Source organism: Pipistrellus hanaki (genome assembly GCF_964339955.1).
Source record: "Pipistrellus hanaki genome assembly, chromosome: 2".
In the NCBI taxonomy this organism is placed as follows: Eukaryota; Metazoa; Chordata; class Mammalia; order Chiroptera; family Vespertilionidae; genus Pipistrellus; species Pipistrellus hanaki.
Window position 1 is genome coordinate 198839202 of NC_140504.1, and position 21833 is coordinate 198861034.

The 21833-nt window shown below is 72.9% G+C and overlaps 1 protein-coding gene across 4 annotated transcripts in view; it reads left to right on the forward strand.

Moving 5' to 3' along the window:
• MEGF6 (multiple EGF like domains 6) overlaps positions 1-21833 on the forward strand; it is a 60628-nt gene that overhangs the window by 28641 nt on the left and 10154 nt on the right. For 3 of the 4 annotated variants that reach the window (XM_084875728.1, XM_084875729.1, XM_084875731.1), the window contains exons 1-14: positions 5359-5547; positions 8977-9099; positions 14118-14243; positions 14380-14502; positions 14841-14963; positions 15306-15443; positions 16104-16223; positions 16476-16598; positions 16875-17045; positions 17469-17600; positions 17983-18111; positions 18960-19088; positions 19788-19922; positions 20361-20495. In XM_084875728.1, the coding sequence (XP_084731854.1) occupies positions 5394-5547; positions 8977-9099; positions 14118-14243; positions 14380-14502; positions 14841-14963; positions 15306-15443; positions 16104-16223; positions 16476-16598; positions 16875-17045; positions 17469-17600; positions 17983-18111; positions 18960-19088; positions 19788-19922; positions 20361-20495 (1861 nt within the window). In that variant the 5' untranslated portion in view covers positions 5359-5393. Of the gene's footprint in view, positions 1-5358; positions 5548-8976; positions 9100-14117; positions 14244-14379; positions 14503-14840; positions 14964-15305; positions 15444-16103; positions 16224-16475; positions 16599-16874; positions 17046-17468; positions 17601-17982; positions 18112-18959; positions 19089-19787; positions 19923-20360; positions 20496-21833 lie in introns of those variants that run through there. The other variant, XM_084875730.1, reaches the window with a different exon arrangement.

The window sequence follows — 21833 nt, forward strand, 5'->3', positions numbered from 1 at the left end:
AGACTCAGAGGTGGGCCCGGGGGAAGCGGGGTCCAGGGCAGAGCTCTCCGTCCGTGTGACACCTGCTCCCGCGGGCGGGTCTGCTGCCCTGGCCGGCGCCGCCCTCCGGTTCAGGTGCCGCTCAGCGCCCGGCCGCCCGGCCTGCGGGGGAGGGGGGGCATGCCGACGACACGGGTCCCGGCGCGTCTCCGTCTGGGAAAGGGGCCCGGGGCTGTCAGGCTCCTCACACGCCGCCTGGCTGGACGAGGGTCCCCTGGGGCAGCAGGAATGTGGGAGTGATAAGCCTGAGACCGGTGGGGAGGCCTGGCTGACCGGGGCCAGCTGTGCTGCCCGGGGCTGGCCGGGGCTGCGAGGGGGGCAGGGGGGCTGGGCCCTCCGTGGCGCCGCCTCCTCCGGCTGAGGCTCCCCGTGGCTGGCCTTTGGGGGAAAGCCCCCGCCCTGTTCCCCCGGGCCAGGCCCTCTGCTGGCTGCCCCCCCCCCCCAGTCCTCAGGCAGGATGGGGGCGGACGGATGAGGCGTCTGCGTCAGGGCGCCTTCATTCCCGCCGCGCCCCCCCTGAGGCGCTGAGAGGGGAGCGGGAGCCTCCTTCCCTGGCTCGGCCGAGTCCGGGCCCTGGTGGCCGGATGCTGGCAGGTGCCTTCCTGCTGGAGGCCAAGGCGGGAACAGTGACAGCACAGCGAGCCAGCCCCCCTCCCCCCCACAGAGATCAGGGGCCCCAGCCCAGGCGCTGGGCAGGCCCCCCGGAGGGGACCCCGAGACGGGCGGCCTGCAGGCAGGCGCCTAAACCAGAGCTTCCGGCAAAGGTGTGGACGGCGCTGAGGATGGGAGGCACAGGGCCGCTCCCATCCCGGAGCCGGCCCCTGCCGTCTGTGTCTCCTGGCTGCGTCTTCTCTGTCCCTCCCCCTTCCCTGCCACACCCCTGGGCCGGCTCCTCTCCAGGCACCCTGAGAAGTGCATCTGGCTGGGCCTGCACCCCACCCTCTCCCCCTTCCCTGCTCCCAGCTACGCTGGTGTGGACTCCTGACCCCACCCAGCTCAGCCAACCCCAGACTCTGCTCCCCGAGGTCTCAGGATGGCAGTGGGGTGGGGAGGGTCGGGGAGGGGGGGAGGGGGGGAGAGGGGGGTGGGGTGGGGGGCAGAACGCAGAGGGAGAGCTGTCTTGGCTGCGGGCGAGGACAGGAGAGGCCTGTCATAAGAGAACCCACGGGGCTAGTGGTCTTGGGTTCGAGGGGCAGCGCTGCTGCGTTCGAGCTGGGGCGTCGGGCCTCAGTTGGTGACTCTTTAATGGGGACGGCAGTGTCCCCCCGCTCAGGCGGTGAGAGGCGGCCTGGGGACCTGCAGGCGGACGATGATCCTCTCAGCCCGCTGCAGGCGTGGCTCCGTGGAGGGGGCGTAAGTGGTGCCGCCCTGTGACCGTGTCCTGCAGTCAAGTCCGGCCCCAGTGGGGAGAGGGCAGGAGGGTGACGGGCCCCGCAGGCCGGGGATGGCTGGGAGCAGGTCTGGCTGTGCCTGGGGTCCATGGCTCGTTCCTCCTGACCGTTGGGTGCCTGCGTGGGCAGAAGTCCCCGTGGCACTCAGCCCTCCGTGGCCTGTCCTGCCTCTGCACTGGCCGCCCCGGCCTCGTCCTCTGCCGAGCAGGTCTCTGTCCCCTTCCCTCCCACTGTCCTGAGGCCATTCAGCTCCCTCCCCAAGCCTTCACCGTCCCTCCTGATGTGTGAGCCCGGGCCCGGTGCCCCTGTGGCCCTGCTGCCTGGCGCTCAGGTGAGAGCCAGGTCTTCACAGCCATGTCCGTGGCAGGAGCCGTGCCCATGGGGCCATGTTGTGGTGGGTGGCGTGTCCGTGGGGGGACATGTTGTGGTGGTTGGCGTGTCCATGGCGGGGACTGTGTCCGTGGGGGGACATGTTGTGATGGGTGGCGTGTCCGTGGGGGGTGGCGTGTCCATGGCGGGGACCGCGTCAGCGTCCTGGGCCCAGGCGCTCCCAGCTGGGCGGCCTCGCCGTCTGTGTGGCTATGAGAGTCTGGGCAGCAGAGCCCGGTGGGGGCTCGTCACGCGCTCACACACGTGCACACGTGTTCGGAGGCCTCCAGGCTCTGGGTCTGGCTCTCAGCGCCCCGGGCAGAGGCCAGGGTTGGGTGTCCGCATGGGGCTGGGCCCGATGCCCCGGGGAGGAGCGCGGGGATGCCCGCCCCCCCCGCCAGGCCCCGGGGCCGTGTGCGTCAGAGGGGCTCCCCGTTTCCGCCCGGCCCGGCCAAGGGCGGCGGCGGCAGCCGGGCTGTCAGGAACGACCTGGTTTTGATTTCCTGCCTCTGCTCGGTGGGGCCGAGCGGTAATGGCTTTACCAGGAGCTGAGGGAGCGGCGGGAGGTCCCCTGGCGCTCGGTCCAGAACCGAGTCCGGGGCGGGGGCCCTGGGACGGGCTGGGGCCCCTGGAGCCGCCTGCGTGGTCTCCGTGGGGGCAGGTGGGCCGGTGGGACCCGCACCCGAGCTGGACCCCTGCTCCGGGCTGGCTCTGTGTCGGGGGGGACACGGCCAGGCCGGCATGTGGCACCTGCACCCGTGGTGAGGACTCTGGGCTGGGAGGTGACAAGCTGAGCCTCCGTCCGGCTCCTTTGTGGCCCCGCACTCCCGGGCGCTCTGTCCTGCGTACAGCCTGCCCCCGAGGCTCCCTGGAGGCACCCACTCTGCTTTCTCGGCCTTCAAGGTCCACCAGCCTGCCCCAGGCCCGTCACGTGACCCTCGGCTTCGGGGAGCGGGAGAGGGTCCTGGGGACGCACTGTCACGGGGGACGTGCCGGTGAGCACCAGGGACAGAGGCCACAGGGGTGGCCCTGAGTCCCGGTTCCTGGCCCCTGTGGCCCGGGACGTGGCGTTCTGCCCCTGAGCTCAGGGAGGCATGGCATCGGGGGGGGGGCGGGGGGCGGCATGGGCCTCGCCCAGCTGGGCCCTGGCGGGAGGCGTGGTCCGGCCGGAGGAGGGAGCCTGGGCCGGTGCAGACACAGACATTCCGAGTTCCCCATCGGGAAGGCATTTCCCAAACCGCGTCCAGACCCGCGGCCCCGGCGCGGTGCGCGGCCGCAGCGAGGGGGCCGCAGGGGTGGGCACGTCTGTGCTCCCCTGGCGTTCCGTACCTGCCAGCTGCGGAACGCTCCGTGCCAGACCCTCCCGCCATGCCTGTGTGCCAGGGCCTCCCCCGGCATGTTAACCCTGCACTGGGCGGGGAGACCGCTGCCCCAGAGCCGTGCCCAGCGCAGGGCGGGCACCCCGGTGGCTGTGAGTGACAGGCGCGGGTGTGTGTGGGGAAGTGTAGAAAGACGGGCCGGGTGTGGGGGGCGCAGAGGCGGCGGCGGCTGGTCTGGGGCTCGTGGCGGGGTGCTTTGTGGGGAGGTGGCCTCTGAGCTGGCGCCCCGGGGCTGTGGAAGCCGGGGCTCCCGGGGCCAGGCCCCCAGAGGCCGGGGGAGCCAACATCGGACCAGGCTTCCCAGAAACCCTCTGCCCAGGTCCCGCTCGGACTCAGCAGGGGCCCCTCAGCGGGTTCTGGGGGGCAATCCAGGGATGCATCCGAAGGATCCAGGGACCGCGGGCAGCCGCACCCGGTTTCTTCACAGCACCCCCTCCTGCAGGTCCCCTGTCCCTGGTGCCAGAGGGAGACCCCGGGTGCCAGAGGGAGACCCCGGGTGCCAGGGGGAGACCCCAGGTGCCAGGGGGAGACCCAGGTGCCAGGGGGAGACCCCAGGTGCCACGGGGAGACCCTGGGTGCCACGGGGAGACCCCAGGTGCCAGGGGGAGACCCGGGTGCCAGAGGGAGATTCCAGGTGTCACAGGGAGATGCGGGTGGGCAGCCCTGGGCGAAGGGGTGCTGTGTGTTGCGTTCTGTCCCCCGGGACCCGCTGGAGGGCCCTCCTGAGCCCCTGGCCCGGGCGGGACGCCCGAGGGCTCTCGGGCTCTCGAGGACTTCCTTCCAGGACAGGAAGGATGGCGCTTCCTGTGCCCAGACTTGTCGGGCACTTGGCAAGTCTGGCTGCGCGGCAGGCGCCGCCCTGAGCCTGAACTGCTTTCCTATTGGCCGAGCTCCTCCTCCCGGGGCCCCTGGGCACGAGGCAGGGGCACACCTGGTCCCGTTCTCTTTTCCGTCACCTGTGTTCCAAGGCGTCAGGCCACGGCCCCCGCTGGTCTAACGGGGCCCCCGCCCGCCGTACAGATGAGGAAACTGAGGCTCCGCGGGGCCCTGGGACGGGTGTGTGCCCCCAGACTGGGCCTGCTTGTCTGCTGGGCACTGAGGACACCGGCCCTGAGCGGCCCTCCTGCGCCCGGGAAGGCCTGGGAGGGAGGGACCCGCTCCGGCCGGATGGGAGCTGGAGTCCAGGTTGATACAAGGGGTGGTGGCAGAGTGTGGCCAGCGGGCCTGCGTCCAGCAGCTTCTAAGGCAGCAGGCCTGGGGGGATCAGGGTGGGGCACCAGCGACCCCCCTCCCCCCAGGCTGCACAGGATTTGGGGCTGAGACCAGGGCCGTCCGGGATGCCCAGCGGCTGTGGCTCTGGTGACCCAGGGGAGGGTCATTTTGGACAGAGTGTGGGCCTAGGCCCGTGCCCTTGGGTACATGGGAACTAGGGGTCTGGGGTTAGGGGCGTGTCAGGGGCTTTCCCAGGGGTGAGAGGTGGGGCGAGGGCTGGTCCCTGCCAGGCAGGCTTCCTCGGTTCTGGGAGGGTGTGGCCAGACTCTGCCAGGCTCCCTGGGGCACAGCCCTGAGCCTCTGGGTGGGGCCCTGGCTTGGGGGTACAGGCATCTTCACCCCAGGATTTCCGCTTGGGTGGGTGTGGCCCGAAGGGCCTGCTGCTCCCAGCCCCGCCCCCAACCTGTCGGAACAGAGCCCGTGGCCCCTGGGGAAGCCGGGCTCTGCAGGGGCGGCCTCTGCTCCCGCCTCTCCCCTTGTTGGCACCGGGAACGTGCATCTGTGTCTGTCTGCGCCCCTCGGCAGGTTTCTGTGTCTCGCGTGCATGCTTGCACGCGTGGGCCTGCGTGTCTGAGTGTCTGCCGGGCCCTGGGTGCCTGTGCGGGACTCTGCAGAGGAATGTTGGGGCTGCCGCTTGGGGGACCCGCTGTGGTGGGGCGGCGGGCGGGCGGGGGCGGGGGCGGAGCCGGGCGGCCCCTCAGTGCCTGGGATTTGGCCTTTACCTGTGGGGGGCTGGAGGGTGGGGAGTGGGGCGGGGTGGGTGGGGGTGGGGTGGAGGGAAAGCTGAGAACTTAAAAGGCGAGGGGCGGGGAGGCTGGGCGGAGCGGCTCCTGGTGGCGGCAGTGGAGCCGGAGGCGCGGCTGGCTGCCGGGAGCGGGGAGCGGGGAGCGGGGAGCGGGACCGGAGCGGAGCAGGGAGCCCGGCCTCACCCGCCAGCGCCGCCATGGGGGTGTCTCTGGCCGCGCTCTGGTGCCTCGGGGTTCTGGGGGGCCTGGCGCGCGTGGCGGGCACGCACTACCGCTACTTCTGGAGGGGCTGCTACCCGTGCCACCCGGGCCAGGCCGGCCCCCCCCTGGGCGCGGGGGACGGGAGACCAGGTGGGTGCCAGGGTCTGCGTGGGGCGGTGGGATGGGGCAGGAGGTGGCGGCGGGGGGGGGTGTGGTGGAGTGCTTTGTTGCTCTTTTTGAAGTTTGGGGGTGCTGACAGCCCAGGGCAGGAGGCGGGCGGGGCAGCCCGTGCCCAGTCCTCGGACATTCCTGCCCTCCTGGGCCGGCCGCTGACCGTGGGGTGGCCGCCCCGCCAGAGGGAGGACATCCCCCGGCCTTTGCCAGGGGCCCCACAGCAGCTTTGGGGTTCATCCGGACGCAGGCTCAGCAGAGAGGCCGGGCGGGGAGCAGGACCTCCCGTCCGGGGTCCTCGGAGTGGGGTCCCCGGGGTCCCCTGTGGAGGCGGCAGGTGCTGCCCCTTCCTGACCCCTCCCCCCAATCCAGTGAGCTGCAGGGTCCGCTGAGAGGACAGCAGCCCAGGGGAAGTGGGGGCACCCTGCCCTCTCCCCGAAGCTCGGGTCTGGTCCCCATCAGCCAGCCTCCCTGCGGGGAGCTCCTGGGAGCTGGGCGCCAGGGGTGGGGGTGGGGTGGGGTGGCTCCTAGTGAGCCCTCACCTGACACCCCCCCCCCCGGGGGCAGTGGGTTCTCCAGGTCCCAGGGCCGCTCTGTGCAGTGCAGTGGCCGCCTCGGAGACATGCCCTGCTCCTCTGTCCCCGGGCCAGTCCCTGCCTCCATGCCAGAGGGCACAGACACCCCCCGCCCCGGCTGCGAGCTCTCCTGGAGGGGCACGGGGGCGGGGAGGGCGGGGGCTCTGTCCCCTGGAGGTGTGGACGAGGCCAGCGCTGTCACCCCGCCCCTCTGTCACGCTGTCACACCCAGGGTGGCCGCGGGTGCCGGGAGCCTGCAGCCTGCGGGGGTGGCGGGGGGGCGGGCTGGGCCGGGGAGTTTGTGAGGGGAGGTGCGTCACTCTCGGGGTGAGGCCTGTGGTGAGTTGGGGGAGCAGGACTTGCTGGCACTGACGGGCTCTGTCCCTGAGGCCCGGGGCTCCGGCACGGGCTTGGTTTGTGGTCTCTGCCGGGGCCGCCGGTTCGACCTTGGCCGTGGGCTCCTGGGCGGGAGCTGGTGATGGGGGGCGGCTGGTAGAGACCCTACAGGCCCCCCACGGCCTCAGGATGGGCTCCCTGAGGCCCCGGCACTCCTTCCCCAGCTCCGCAGGCACACGGGGCCGAGGGCTCCCCAGGGACCAGCCTGCCGGAGTGATGTCACCGCTCCAGTGTGTGTGGCATGTCCGGGGCTGCCAGAGTCTGTCACGGCTGTCAGTGAGGGCGGTCAGGACCACGGCCGTTCCCGCAGCGCCGAGCCCGCCGGTCCCTACAACTGCCCGCGGACGGGCCCGCCGCCACCCGCCAGGGGCTCCCCCGGGCTCGCCGAGGCTTCAGCGTGGGGCATGGCCGCGGGGCCGGGGCCGGAGGGCGAGGCAGGTCCCGGCTGCGGGCAGTGCCTCTTTGGGGCAGGCAGGGCCGGAGTGGGGTTGGGCTAGAGGCGGCGGGGTGCACACGTTCCCCCCCTGCAGCAGGCGCAGGGGAGCCGGCCCTGCGGGCGGCAGGTGTGACCAGAGGGAGGCTGGCTCTCAGGGCGCAGGCCTGAGCCTGCCCAGACTGCCTGTCACTGTCCTTGCGGCCGTGGGGCTGCTGGGTCGGCCTGAGGGGCCCCTGTGCCCTGGACGCCGGTGCAGCTGCCCGTCGACGTGGCCCCAGGCAGGCTCGGCCCCGGCCAGGTGTGTGCGGGCCTCAGGGTGTCTGCTCTGGGACGGGTGCCCTGCCACCTGGGCCGGCCTCTCCTTGGCCGAGCGGCTGGAGGGAGCCCCGAGGGGGCGGGGGGACATGAGGCCGCCAGCATCCCCACCGCCTGCTTCCCCACACCGCCTCGGGGCACATCCGGGCACATCCGGGTCCTGTCCCGGCTCCACCTGCCTGCCACCCCCAGACAGCACACAAGGCACCCCTTCCCCCAAAGCTCTCCCGCACCCGGTGCCGCCCGCCGCCCTGCCTCGCAGCCTGGTCACCCCTCTGCCCGCTGCCCGGGGGACTTCCCCTCGGAGCCCTAGGCCTGAGACCTCCCACCGCACCCGCTCCCTCTGCGCCCCGAGCCTCCTCCGGGCTCTCCGGGGGCCGCTCACTTCTGCCTCTGAGCTCCTTCCTGCGCGTCCCCCGGCTTCGTCCGAGGACGCCCGGCCCCCTGGGTGCAGGCGGAGAGGCTGGGCCGCACCTGCCCTCCCTCTGAGGCCTGGGAGGGGCCGGGCCTCCCCAGAGTGGACCTGGCTGTGCCCGGAGCAGAGGGTCCTGAGCCCCGGCAGAGACCTGGGTTCTGCCTGTCGGTTCTGGAGCACCAGGCGTGTTCTTAGTGTGTGGGCTGGTGGCAGGTCCATGTGTGGGAAGCATAGCCTGGGGGGGGGGGGCTTGGGGACGGCAGGGGGTCCCTTCCCCGGTGTCACCTCCACCCCCGCCCCAGGTCTGCCCAGGTGGCTGAGAGCCGGGAGAGGGTGGGGGGGAGAGCCGCGGGGGGGGGCGGGGGAGGGGCGGCGTGCCCTGGGTGGCGTGGAGGACGCGGCCACGGACTCAGTGGGCCATCGGGCAGAACTGGGGAACCTCGCTCTGGGAGCGTGTTGTCTGCCCCCAAGGACTCGCCCCAAACCCCTCTTCCTCTGATGGAGCCACACGGCCCCTGGGCCTCCCCGGGAGGCCGGCCGGCGGTCAGGGCCTCGTGTCCCGTGCGGGGTGCCGGCTGGTGGGTGCTCGGGCGGGGTGCCGGCGGGTGCCGGCTGGTGGGTGCTCGGCTGGCAGACGCTCAGGAGCGAGGAGCATCGACGGGTGTCCCCTGGACGGCGCCTCCTGGCAGCCCTCCCAGACTGCTCCGGCCTGAGGGGCAGCTGCCGTGCTCCAGGCCCCGCTGCTCCCTGTCCTCCGAGCAGAGGGCTGTTCCTCCTCCCGCTGGGTCCGGGGGCCGGCGGTCCCTCCTGGCTCAGCCCCACGCCTGGAGCGGTGCCGCCTGTGCCACCTCCGTCCTCTGTCCGGCTGCCCTGAGGCCCCGGGGCAGGATCACGCGGGCTTGGGGGCGGCGAGAGGCGAGGGCTGCCGCGCCCCCACACCTCTGCATTCCCGCAGAAAGGGGGGCCCTCGTGAGGGGCAGCCCTGGCCCCCAGTCCCGGGAGGGTCTCTCCACCTGCCGCTCCCTCTTCAGCCTCTGCCTTGGCCCAACCTCTGCTCCCCGTGTTCCCGCTGACCCTGCAGGTCGGGGTCCTGCGCCCCCGGCCAGGCGTGGGCGACAGGCCCCCTTCTCTTCTCCCTGCCTGGCCAGGCCGGTGAGGGGCTCGGGGCCTGGGCCTGGGGTGTCGTCAGTGAGGGGTGAGCCGGCCCGGGCCAGCGCAGAGCGGGGGCAGCTGGGCGGGTGCTGGCTGTTCACCCTCACCCTTGTGCCCAGATGTGGACGAGTGCCAGCTGCACAACGGCGGCTGCCACCACCGGTGCGTGAACACGCCCGGCTCCTACCTGTGCGAGTGCAAGCCCGGCTTCCGGCTCCACGTGGACGGCAGGACCTGCCTGGGTAAGCGCCCTGGGCCCCGTGCCTCCTCTCATTCTGCCCCCCCCCCCCGGCCCCGCGCCCTCCCCCTGACCTGCCTGGGTAAACGCCCCAGGCCCCAAGCCCTCTCCCCAATCTGGCCGCGCTGGTCCCCCCCATGCTGGGTGCGCCCAGGTCCAGGCCAGGCCGGGTCCCGCTCCTGGGCTGAGAGGCAGATGGGGCCTGGCTCAGGGTCAGGGCTGTTATGGGGCCCCGTCCAGCGGCTTGGGGGGCCCGGCGGCCCCACTCCCAGGAGAGCCGAGGCTCAGGCAGGCGAGAAGAGGGGTCCCCAGGGCCGGCTCCCCCGTGGGCTGGGCCCCATGACCTGGGGTCTCGGACCGGCCGCAGCCACGCCGGAGCTGCTGGGGTGCCCAGGTGGCTCCCTGGAGGGGCGTGTGCTCTCCTGACTTGGGAGGGGCCTGGGCTGCAGCCGAAGACACCAGGCCGTCAGCGGGGACCAAGGCTGGCCGTGCTGCCCGGGGAGGGCCGTGGGAGGCTGGTCGGGAAGCCGGAACTGGGGGTGGGGGGCAGGGAGGCCACGCACGCTCTGCGGGCTGGGCTTCCAGGGCCCCAAGAGCCCGGGGGTGCGCTGTCGCGGGCGGAGATACTGCGCAGTGGGACCCTGGCCCCGTGCCTTGGGGGGCTCTGGCCGTGGGGAACAGCCCTGTGGGGAATGGGCCCCGGACGGTGGCCCCTGCCAGTTCAGGGAGAAGGGGTGTAGGGGAGGGAGCACTAGAGAGAGAAGGGGTGAAGGGGAGGGAGCACCAGGCACCCGCTGAGGTGGAGGGTGAGGGGCTGGAGGCCAGGAGGCTGGTGTTGAGCTGTCAGGGCCCTCCCCTGCTCTCCCCCTCCTCCTCCCCCTCCCGCTGGCTCTGGACACAGGTGCCGGGGGCACAGGGCTGAGCCCTCGCTGCTGGCTACTGTCTGTGAGGCCCCCAGGGGGCGCTCTCTGGGGCAGGGCGTGAGGTGCCCCTTCTTTCCAGCCCGGAGGCCATGAGGGCCAGGGGGCTCCGGCCCCTCCCTGCCCGCCTGGCTGCCGTATGGTAGGCGGCCGGCCAGCCCCGGGGGGCCCCCCAGCGCACTCACATGTCCGGGCTGCCGCTGGGAGCGCGGCGGCTGCCGTGAGTCTGCCTGGGCGGAAAGTGGAACCAGATGCAGGAATGCTGTGGTGTGCGGCGCGCAGACACAGCCAGGGGCAGCCCGGCGCTGCCCGCGGCGGGCGGGCGGGCGGGCGGGCGGGCGGGCTCCGGAGCCACGCCACGCGCTCTTTGTCCGGCCCGGGTCTCCCCGATGTCCGTCCCACGCCCCGCAGGCAGGTTCTGCTTGGAGGAGGGGCCTGAGGGGGCTGGGCCCGGTGGGCACCCCCCCAGCCCCTCCCTGCCTGGCTCCCCCGTGAGGGGCCTGGTCTGGGTCACACCTCCGGCCCCCCGTCTCCCCGCCTCGCTGATGGGGCCTCCAGGAGACACTGGGGGGGACAGGCCAGCAGCCTGCACAGGGGAGGTGCCCTTTGGGGCTTCGGGGGCCCATCGTGGCCTCTGAGTGTGGACGGGGCAGCAGGGACCATCTGGCAGGCGTGCAGTGTGGCGTGGGGCTGGTGCCGCCCTGAGCGTGGCCCTGAGACGTGGCTCCGGGGGCCATGCACATGCCTGTCAGGGAATTGTGTCCTTGGTAGTGCTGGGGCCCTGTCCGCTGGGGGCACGGGCAGGATGCATAGGGCTGAACAGGGAGGGACCCTGAGCTGGCGGGGGCGGGGGCGGGGGCGGGGTGGGCAGAGCCCAGGGGAGTCTCTCCTCGGGCCCAGCTGCAGCCACCCTCCTGGTCCTGCCATCTGGGCCCTGCTCCCAGCAGGCGGATGGCCGCCGACCACACATGTGACCACACATGTGACCACACGTGGAATGAGGCCTGGGGTCCGGAAGTCCAGCCAGGCCAAGGGCAGTAATTACCGAACCCCAGGAAGCCGGTCCCGAGACAGCCAGCTGGTGGAGGCTGCCGCAGGGCACAGCCACCGCTGGCAGGCTCTCCCCCAGCCGGCCAGCTCGGGCTGGTCTTGTGCCAAGCCTGGGGGCCAGGGCCTTGCCAGCGGAGCCAGTCACAGCCCCCACCTGCCCCTTCCTCCATGGCACTCTGGTGCACCTGCCCCTGGGCTCCAGCCTGAATCCGTGCCCAGATTTGGGGGCTGCCACCTGCATCCCACGCTGGGAGATCCGCTGGCAGAGGCAGAGCAGGCCCCACCTGGTAGGACACGTGTTTTCTAGACGCCCGGTTTTCTGCTCGGGTGAGGTCTGTTCCCTTGTGGATGGATCGCCAGGCCTCACACCAGAGGCTCCCGAGTAGGGCGGCCCCTGCTGGCAGAGGGCAGGGTGGCAGCCCAGCTCTATTAGAACCTGCAGCCCCCTGGCTGAAGCCCCCCTCCTGGGATGTGCACGCGGGGGGTGAGGGTGTATCAGTCAGCGCAGGCGGCCGTAACAAACACCACAGACTGCAGGGTATAAACAGCAGACGCTAACCTTCTCATCGCTCCGGAGGCTGGAAGTTCCAGACCCGAGTCAGTCCTGGTAGAGAGCCCGCTTCCCGGCTGCCCCTCTGGCCGTGTCCTCAGACGGCAGAGAAGGGGACACACAGAGAGAGCTCATGTGTCTTCTTATAAGGACCCAAGTCCTATGGGGTCAGGGCCCTGCCCTTATGACCCCATTTCACCTCAGTTACCTCCATGAAAGGCCTACCTCCCAATACAGTCCCATTGGGGGGTGGGTTTTAGGGGGACATATGCATCCATCCTATTAGGGGTGATGGAGCCCCTTTTGTTTTTTCTTTTATATATATATATATATATATATATATATATATATATATATATATATATATTGATTTTAGAGGGGAGGAGAGAGAGAGGGAGAGAGAGAGGGAGAGAGATGTGTGGATTAGTTGCATCCTGTATGTACCCTGACCAGGACTGAACCCGCAACCAGGGTGTGTGCCCGACCAGGAATCAAACCGGTGACCTTTCAGTGCCTGGAACAGCGCTTAACCGACTGAGCCACACTGGCCGGGGCCCCTCCCCTCTTCTGAGGAGCTCTCAGCTTTGCTTCAGGCCTGAGTGTGTTTTTAAAAAAAATATGTTGATTGATTTCAGAGGGAGAGGGAGAGGAAGAGGGAGAGAGACAGAAACATCCGTGATGAGAGCGAACCATGTGACACGCCCATACCGGGATCAAGCCTGCAACCCAAGCCTGTGCCCTGGCCGGGAACCGAGCCGTGACCCCCTGGGTCACATGTTGGCGCTGGACTGCTGAGCCACCGCAGCAGCAGCTCTGGTTCGGGAAGGCAATGTGCCCGCTCAGCCCCCGGGGCCTGGCTCAGGCTGTGCCAGTGGCGCTGGGCTGGGCTGCCTCCTGGCGCAGCCCTGGAGCGTTAAGAGCGGGTGCAGCAGGGGGGGGGTTCGGTGGGCTCAGGGGGTGTGAGGGCACAGGGACCTGGACCCCCTCCACCTGTGCCCACCTCCTGCGATTCCTCCCCCGAGGGCCCTGGTGGGCTCAGTGCCGACCGCCTCTGGGCCCGTTTGGGGTGCTCTGCGGTCTGGAGGGCCTCCCCCAGCTCTGCCCCGGCCCCCCCGGGCTCCCAGCCCGTCTGAGCCGCCCGCTGCCAGCGACGCGCCATGGTTCCCATTAGGCATCCTGGCGTTGGGCAGGCAGAGCCAGCTCCGGCAGCTCAGGCCACGCTCGGAAACCTCAGGAGGGGGCGCCTGCGCAGAGCTGTCCCGGGGGGACAGGCGGGTCCTGGGAGTCGGGGCAGAGTCGGGGCAGGCCAGCTAGGATCAGGGGACAGAGTCGTTTTTGCCCCCCTCCCCTCCGCCACTCGCCCTCCTCTGCACCAGGCTGGCTTGGCCCAAGGGACCCCCAGTGGCAGGTCTGAGTGCGGGTGTGGCTGGTGGTGGGAGGGACCTTGCTGGCTGCTGGCAGGCGGCGTGGCTGGGGCCCGCTGAGCGCCGAGGCCACTCACGCGCTCCGCTGCAGCCGCACGGCACGCTCCCGGCCTCGGGGCTCTGCCCCCCAGTGCCAGGCCGTGCTCCTGGCTCCCAGACTCGCAGGGGCGTCTCGGTGCAAAGCCCTGGCCCCCACAGCCCCAGGTCTGCTCCGGGCCCCGCCGCCGGGACACAGGCCCCGCATTCCTGTGGTTTTGCTCTGGAGTTCTGGGCCAACGCCTTCCCCACCACAAGGCCACTACTGGAGGCTCCACGGAGCTGCCAGAGGCCTGTGCCGCCCTGGGCACCGGCCTCGTTCAGCGCCTCCCCCCGGCCCGGCCCGGCCCGGCCCCCCAGTACCCAGCACCCCTCAGTCCCCTGGCCCCACCCAGCCTCTCCCTGTAGGCGCCTCACGGAGGCCTGGACCAAGGCTGTCCCGGGGCTGGGACTGGGGTCCCAGGTTCCGTGGCCTTCCCCAGTGCCGTGCCCACGGCCGCTGGAGGGGTGGGGCTGTGTGAGCTCAGTTTTGCGTGGGGCCCGGTCTGAGCAGGGCAGGAGGTGCCCTGGTCCGTCAGGAACCAGGGGCCAGGCCTGTGGGCCACGGTGGCTGCCCACGGCCACCCCACGCCTGCCCCTCTGCCCCGAGGACCAAGATGGTGGAATGTCGGGGCCTCCACCACCCCTTGCTGGCCTGCCACCTCCTCCAGGGAGCCTCCGGGCCTGCTCTGCCTCTGAACCCTGGACACCCTGCTGCCAGTGGGTGCTGGGGGCCCCTGGCTTCCCCTCAGAGGCCTGTCCTGCGGCCGGTGGGGTCAGAGCACCCCGGGGACAGCCTGCGCCCGCAGCCCTGCGTGGGGGCCGGAGCAGGGTGCCCGGGAGCCGGATAGGAGGCGGTGCCCCCTGGAAGCCCCCACCTCTGGGATGGAGGTGGGGGGAGGGGCTCAGAGTGGCCCTGAGGCCGCGCCCCCGCCTGCTCCCCGGGCCCCTCCTCCCGGCCCCTCCGGCTCGCCGTCCGGCTGACCAGGCTCTCCGCCCCCAGCCATCCACTCCTGCGCCGTGGGCAACGGCGGCTGCCAGCATGACTGTGTGCAGCTCACGGCCGCGCAGCACCGCTGCCGGTGTCGGCCCGACTTCCAGCTGCAGGAGGACGGCAAGCGCTGCGCCCGTGAGTGCCGCCGGAGGGACGGAGCCGCGGCCGGGAGGGACCGGCAGGGAGGGCGGCCTGGCGGGAGCCCGAGCCCTGGGGTGCCCGCTCCCACCGAGTCTCTCCCCTCTGCTCTGTCCTTGTGCGGCGGCCGCAGGCAGGAACCCGTGTGCGGACCGGAACGGCGGCTGCATGCACACGTGCCAGGCGCTCCGGGGCCTCGCCCACTGCGAGTGCCACGCCGGCTACCGCCTGGCAGCCGACCGCAAGGCCTGCGAAGGTGAGGCGCCCTCCCGGGCCAGCCCCCCGAGGGCCGCATCCGCTGCCCCGGCTGTGGGCGCAGGGCTGGCCTGGGGTGGCACTGGCAGAGCCGGCGGTGGAGGGGGGGGCGCTCCGGGAGGCAGAGGGTCCGCCGTGCCCCTGCCCGGGCAGCTGGTGATAAAAGTGGGTGCTCAGAGGGCCGGCCGGGCCTGGAGCCAGGTGCAGTTCAGGAGCGGGCATGGGGCCCGCCTGGCACAGGGGCCTGAGCCCTGCCCGTGGGTCCCCCACACCAAGCCGCCGCCCCCGCGTGTCTCTCCGGGGCCAGCACCAGAGCCCTCCCCGTCTCCTCCCACCCAGACGTGGACGAGTGTGCCACGGGGCTGGCCCAGTGCGCCCACGGCTGCCTCAACACGCGAGGGTCCTTCAAGTGCGTGTGCCACGCGGGCTACGAGCTGGGGGCAGACGCTCGGCAGTGCTACCGTGAGTGGCGGGCGTGGGGTGTGTGGGCACCGGCGGCCGTAGCTTTGGCCAAGCTCCCCCGTCAGGGACAGCGCTGGGCGTGGGCGTGGGCGTGGGCGTGGGGTGGGGGTGGGAGTGGGTCCTAGGAGGGCAGGGGTGGATATGGGCCCTGGAAGGACAGGGGTGTGGGGGGAGGACGGGTGGGTCGGGGAGGGCAGGCTAATCAGGAGGCGGCAGTGCCAGAGCGCAGCCTGCCCGCTGCCTGCTGCCTGCCTCCCGCAGAGGCCCGGGGCTGCCTGGGCTGGGTCGGGCTGACCCGGCAGGGGGGTCGCTCAGGCGCTGTCCCGCCCCGGGGGTCCGCAGGGATCGAGATGGAGATCGTGAACAGCTGCGAGGCCGGCAACGGCGGCTGCTCCCACGGCTGCAGCCACAGCAGCGCCGGCCCCCTGTGCACCTGCCCCCGCGGCTTCGAGCTGCACGAGGACGGCAAGACCTGCATCGGTGCGACCCCCTCCGAGGCCGCGCCCCGAACCCTGACACCCCGTCCCCCTGTCACACCCACCGCTCCTCCGAGGCCGCGCCCCGAACCCTGACACCCCGTCCCCCGTCACACCCACCGCTCCTCCGAGGCCGCGCCCCGAACCCTGACACCCGGTCCCCCGTCACACCCACCGCTCCTCCGAGGCCGCGCCCCGAACCCTGACACCCGGTCCCCCGTCACACCCACCGCTCCTCCGAGGCCGCGCCCTGAACCCTGACACCCCGTCCCCCGTCACACCCACCGCTCCTCCGAGGCCGCGCCCCGAACCCTGACACCCGGTCCCCCGTCACACCCACCGCTCCTCCGAGGCCGCGCCCCGAACCCTGACACCCCGTCCCCCGTCATACCCACCGCTCCTCCGAGGCCGCGCCCCGAACCCTGACACCCCGGTCCCCCTGTCACACCCACCGCTCCTCCGCCCAGGCTGGGGGAGGGGCGGCGTCCGGTGGGCTCCTCCAGACCCAGTGGACCTCGTCACTGCGGGGTGAGGGTCCCCCAGGCCCCAGCCCGGCCCACAGCGGCGGGTGGCCCTGCGGCCATGACGTCTGTCCTGGGGGTGTGCACGCACGGATGGGGGAGGGTGCCCGTGGGGGTGCCAGCGGGCTCCCGTGTGCCCGCAGACGTGGACGACTGTGCGGACGCGCCGTGCTGCCAGCAGGTCTGCACCAACAGCCCCGGCGGCTACGAGTGCAGCTGCGACGCCGGCTACCGGCTCAGCCCCGACGGCTGCGGGTGTGAGGGTGAGCGGGCGCGAGGGTGAGGGGGGCGAGGGCGGGCGGGGGTGAGGCCAGGGCGGGCGGGCGCCAGGGGGGGCGGGCGCGAGGGCGTGAGGGTGAGCGGGGGTGAGGGTGAGCGGGGGTGAGGGTGAGCGGGGGCATCGCCATCTCTGAGCCTGGGAAGGGGGGAGGGGAGAGGGCTGTGCCTCGGGCTCGGGCCAGCCGGCAGGGTGGGCGGGGCCTCCGAGGCCAGCGGCCGGTGCGGTGTGCCCACAGACGTGGACGAGTGCGCGTCCGGCCTCGGTGGCTGCGAGCACCACTGCACCAACCTGGCCGGCTCCTTCCAGTGCTCCTGCGCGCCCGGCTTCCGGCTGGAGGAAGACCGCCGCGGCTGCTCCCGTGGGTCCCCCGTGGGCCCCCCGTGAGGCCGTGGGGAGGGCACAGAGCCAGGGTTCCTACGTCCGGGAGGGGGCCGGGCCGGAGGGGGCGTCAGGCCCTCAGGGCCCGGAGCCTCCTGTGTCCGGAGAAGTAGGGTCAGGAGAGCAGCGGGAGGGGGAGCGGGGCCAGTCCTCTGGGCCCTGGGCTCAAGCAGGAGCTGCTCTGGTTCCGGGGGAGGGGCAGGGAGGGGAGGGGCGGCCCCAGGACGGGTGGCGGCTCAGGCCTCTGTGTCCACAGCCCTGGAGACGCCGGAGGGGGACCCGGAGGGCCGGCTGCCCTTCGCGCGGCCGCTGCCCCACGTGGTGCTGGGGGACGGGCTGCCCCCCCTCTTCCAGGAGGACGACGTGGGGGCCGAGGGGGCCGAGGAGGCGGAGGCCCGGGGCGCGCTGTCCCTGGAGGAGAAGTTTGGTGAGCGGCGCCGGCTTCGGGCCCCGAGGCCCCTCTGACCCGGGTGTGAGGGAGGGACCCTGGTCACGGCCTGAGACCGCGGCTCAGGTGTGGCCACCTGCGGGGCTGGCACAGCGTGTCGGGGCTCTGAGCCTGGACCAGACGGGCCCCCAGTTCCCAGGGAGGACCCCCCCAGGCCTATGTCTTCTCCCCTCTCCCCCGGCCCCTTCCCTCTCCCTCTTCCCCCCGTCCCCCCATCCCCCCTTCCCCCGTCCCCCTTCTCCCCCTCTCCGTCTTCCCCCCCTCCCCTGTCCCCCTCCCCGCTTTCACCTCCCCCTCCCCCCTCCCACCTCGCCCCGGGGCTTCCACTTGGGGCCCTGGGCTCCTCCGGGCCCCGGGCCCTGGCGCCGTGGTCTGAGCCCGCGCTCGTGCCCTCTGCCGCAGTCTGCCTGGACGGCGCCTTCGGCCCCGACTGCAGCCTGACCTGCGCGGACTGCGGGAACGGAGGGGCCTGCCTGCCGGGCCTGGACGGCTGCGACTGCCCCGCGGGCTGGACCGGGCTCGTCTGCAATGAGAGTGAGGCCGCGCGGGGGCCACGGCGTGGGGGGCGGTGGGGGCAGCGGAGGGGGCGGCCCGGGTGGGCAGCCCGTCCGGTGTGCTCCTCCCTGGCCCGGCTCCACGCGGCCGCCCTCTCGCATCCACGCACTCATCAGCTCCCTGTCTACTGACCCCCGCCTGGGCCAGGCATCCGCCCCCACGGTGGGCGGGGCCCCAGGACGAGGAAGCCCGGTGGGGGGTCCTGCCTTGTCCGTGGATGCGGCTTCCGAGGGACGGCACGTGGCCCCCGGCCCGGGACCCCTGCCCGGCGTGTGGGCGTCAGGACGCTCCTCACGGCCGCAGTGTCCCTGGGGGGCCCTGGCCCGAGCCCCGCTGTGGCCTGACCGTGCCCGTCCCCCAGCCTGCCCCGCCGACACCTTCGGGAAGAACTGCAGCTCCGCCTGCGGCTGCCGGAACGGCGGGACCTGCCACCCCGCGACCGGGGCCTGCCGCTGCCCGCCCGGCGTCGGTGGCGCTCACTGCGAGGACGGTGTGTGCGCTGTGGGCGCTGGGGCCGGGGGGGGGGGGGGGGGCAGCACCTCTGGGCCCCGCCCGGCTCTCCGTCGCCTTCCTCCGGGGAGAGGCCGCGGCACGGAGAGGCCGCTGCTGAGTGGGAGCTGGCTTCCCTGTGGCTAAGAACTGGGGGCGGCCACAGCCGGCGGAGGAGCCGGAGAGGAGCGCTTGGGAAGGTCCCTGGGCGAAGGAGCTCCGTCCCTGGGGGCATGCGGCAGTGATGGCGGGTGGCCTGGCGGCATCACCCCGCCCGGGGCCGCACGGGGCCGCTCCGAGGGCGTTCGGGGGAGACGGAGCGTCCACGGGGAACCCCTCAGGCCGGACGCGTCCTCTGCCGCCTCCTGCCAGAAGGCAGCGGACGGAGCTCGGACTTCCTCCTCAGCGCGGGGCCGGTGCCCGGTGGCCGTGAGGGCTCCGCAGGGCCGGCGGCCACGTCCCGGGCAGCGCGCAGGGCCCGACCCCCGAGGCCTCAGGCCTCACCCCCTGCCTCTCCCCGGCCCCTCTGTCCCGTGCTGCCGGGGAGACCAGGATGAGGCTTAGTGCGGCCACCTGTGTGTGAGCAGCGCCTTACCTCTGGCCCCGGTGCCGTCCGGCCACAGACCCAGGAGGGACAGGCCAGCCAGGGCGGCGGCCACGCCCCGGCTCCTCCTGTGCTGCTGCCCCTCTGGTGCCTCACTCAGCCCCGGTCCTCCCTGCCTGGGGTGCAGGGTCCTCCGGGGCTGGGGCCCGCAGCCCTCTGGCCGTGCCCCGGTGTGGGCGCTGGGCCCTCGGGCGCCTCCGGGACGTGGGGGCCCTCGAGGGGGCGCTCACAGCCCCGCTCCCCAGGCTGCCCGCGGGGCTTCTACGGCAAGCACTGCCTGAGGAAGTGCCACTGCCCCAACCGCGGCCCCTGCCACCGGCTCTACGGGGCCTGCCTCTGCGACCCGGGGCTGTACGGCCGCTTCTGCCACCTGGGTGAGTCCTGTCCCGCCGGCGAGAGTCCGAGGGGGCCGCGGGGTGAGTCCCTGTCCCCCCTCCCCGGCGCGGGTCCGAGGGGGCTGCGGGGTGAGTCCCTGTCCCCCCTCCCCAGCGCGGGTCCAAGGGGGTCGCGGGGTGAGTCCCTGTCCCGGCGCGGGTCCGAGGGGGCCGCGGGGTGAGTCCTGTCCCGCCGGCGAGAGTCCGAGGGGGGCTGTGGCGCCTTCCCACCCGCAGAGGAGGCCCCGGGAGCTCAGGAGCCCCGCTGGGGTGTGGGGTCACCCAGGTCCCCGGGGTGAGGGTGTCATCGTCCATGGCCCCCAGCTCAGGCGGGGGTGCAGGCCTCCCTAAGCAGCTCCTGGGTGCAGCTCCTCCTGGCTCTGGGGTTCCCTGGGGCACAGAGTCCGGGCCCCGGGGGGCTGCAGACCCCGGGTGGGGGGCAGCGGGGGCTGCGGGAGGCGGGGGGATGGCGGCCGGTCCCGGCAGCTCTGGGGAGCGCTCTGGGACAGGGCTGTTCAGAGGGAGGACACAGGACCCCAGAGCTTCCCCTGGGAAGTGGGGTGACCTGGCAAACCCCGAACTTCCCTGAGACCTGGTCACCGCTGGGGAGGAGCCTGCGGCTCTGGGCGGGTCCCGGGGACGCGCCCGGCGGGGGGTGGGACCGGGATGGGGGGCAGAGGCCCATACGTCTGTGTGCAGCCTGCCCGCCCGGGGCCTTCGGGCCGGGCTGCTCGGAGCAGTGCCGGTGCGAGCAGCCGAACACGCGGGCCTGCGACCGGAGGGACGGCAGCTGCTCCTGCAAGCCGGGCTTCCGCGGAGAGCGGTGCCAGCTCGGTGCGTGCCCGGGGCGGGGCGGGTGCTCCTGGGGGCGGGGTGCTCCTGGGGGTGGGGTGCTCCTGGGGGTGGGGTGCTCCTGGGGGTGGGGTGCTCCTGGGGGTGGGTGTGGGGTGCTTGGAGGGTGGGGGTGGGGGGTGGGAGTGGGTGTGGGGTGCTTGGAGGGTGGGGGTAAGGAGTGGGGGTTTCTGGAGGTAGGGTGGGTGTGGAGGATGGGGGTGGGGTGCTCCTGGGGTGGGGGTGGGGGTGGAGGGTGGGGGTGGGGTGCGGTGCTCCTGGAGGCAGGTGTGGGGGGTGGGGTGCTCCTGGGGTGGGTGGGGGGTGGGGGTGGGGGTGGGGTGCTTGGAGGGTGGGGGTGGGGGTGGGGGCTCCTGGGGGTGGGGGTGGGGTGCTCCTGTGGCCGCTGAACCCCACAGCCCCCTCTCCTCTGCCCCTCAGCGTGCGAACCCGGCTTCTTCGGGCCGGGGTGCCAGCAGGCGTGCGCCTGCCCCCCGGGCTCGGCCTGTGACCCCGTCAGCGGTGCGTGCGGGCGGCAGTGTCCGGCCGGCCTCCGGGGGGAGCGCTGTGACCAAGGTGAGCTGGGCCCTGGCACCGGGGTCTGGTGGGGCGGGTGGTTGGGCACACCTGGCCGGCACCAAGCAGCCACCCCCCGGGGCGCCTGCGAAGGTGGAAGCTGCTGGACAGGGGCCGGGGCCGCGGCTGGGACGGGGGCTGGGGCTGCCCAGGGCCCCGCCCAGAGCGGGCTATGCTGTGCCTGTCCACCCCTTCCCTCTCCCTCCCTCCCTCTGCCTCCCCTCCCCCCGGTAACTGAATGGGTCTGAGCTGAGGCTGGGGTGCAGGCCTCCTCCCGGGTGGCCCAGACAGGCAGCTGCTCCCGGGTGGGTCCCGGAGCCGAGCCTGGGCGGGGGCGGGGGCGTGGTGTGGGCATGGGTGTGGGCATGGGCACGGGGATGGACGCCCTCCTGTGGGCACTGAGGCTGAGGCCTGGGCCCTGTCAGTGGGCACAGGGCGGCAGGCGAGGCGGGCGGCATGGACCCTTGCCGGCCCCGTAGGTGATGGCCGGGCCGCAGTGTGTGTGTCGGGGCTGCTGGGCCGATGGTGACGGGCACCGGCAGGGAGTGCCCTCCCTGGGCCCAGGGCGCTCCATGTCCATGCCCAGTGCCCCCGGACATGGGGGGCAGGAGCTGGGGTCTGGGTGTGGGCGGTGTGGCCGTGGCAGGGGCAGCCGGCCTGAGCTGCCCCCCGCCGGCCTGCGCCTCAGTCAGAGTTGCCCCAGCTTCCGTCTCTCCGGGGGATGAGGAGGGGCCGGGGGCCAGCGTCCCCCCTGCGCCCGGGCCGGTCCCTCCCCTGGGGGGTCCCCGGACGCCGTGGTGACCCCGCCCAGGGCTCTGGGTCCCCTTGGGAGCAGGGCATGGGGGACCCCCAGGACCCCTTCCCAGCCCCACCCCGTCTCGGAAGCGCCACTCAGACGGCCACTCGTGTCCTGTGACTCCTCTCCACCCACCCCACGCACGCACGAGCACACGCCTGATGGGGCTCTGGGACAGAGGACACCCCCCAGGGAGCCTTGTCACAAAGACCAGCCTCTGGGGACCCCCTCACATCCCACCACGGGCACAGGCACACGCACACATGCAGCTCGCACCCCGCGGCCATGCCTCCACTCCAGCCCCGCCCGCTCCGGCGCTGTCTGCGGGCCCCGGCGGCCCCCACCCCCAGCCCTCCCCGCGGGGTCTTCCTCTCTCTCCCGCCTTCGTGCCCCGGGATGAGCCGCAGGAAATGGTTCTCATACCTCAGACACACGGCCTCCCGCGGCGGCTGGTCTGGAAAGTATCCGGAGCCAAACGCGCGTCTGCCCCCAATTAGCGGGGGAGGTCCCGGGCCGCGGGGCCACGTCACTGCTTCGTGGGC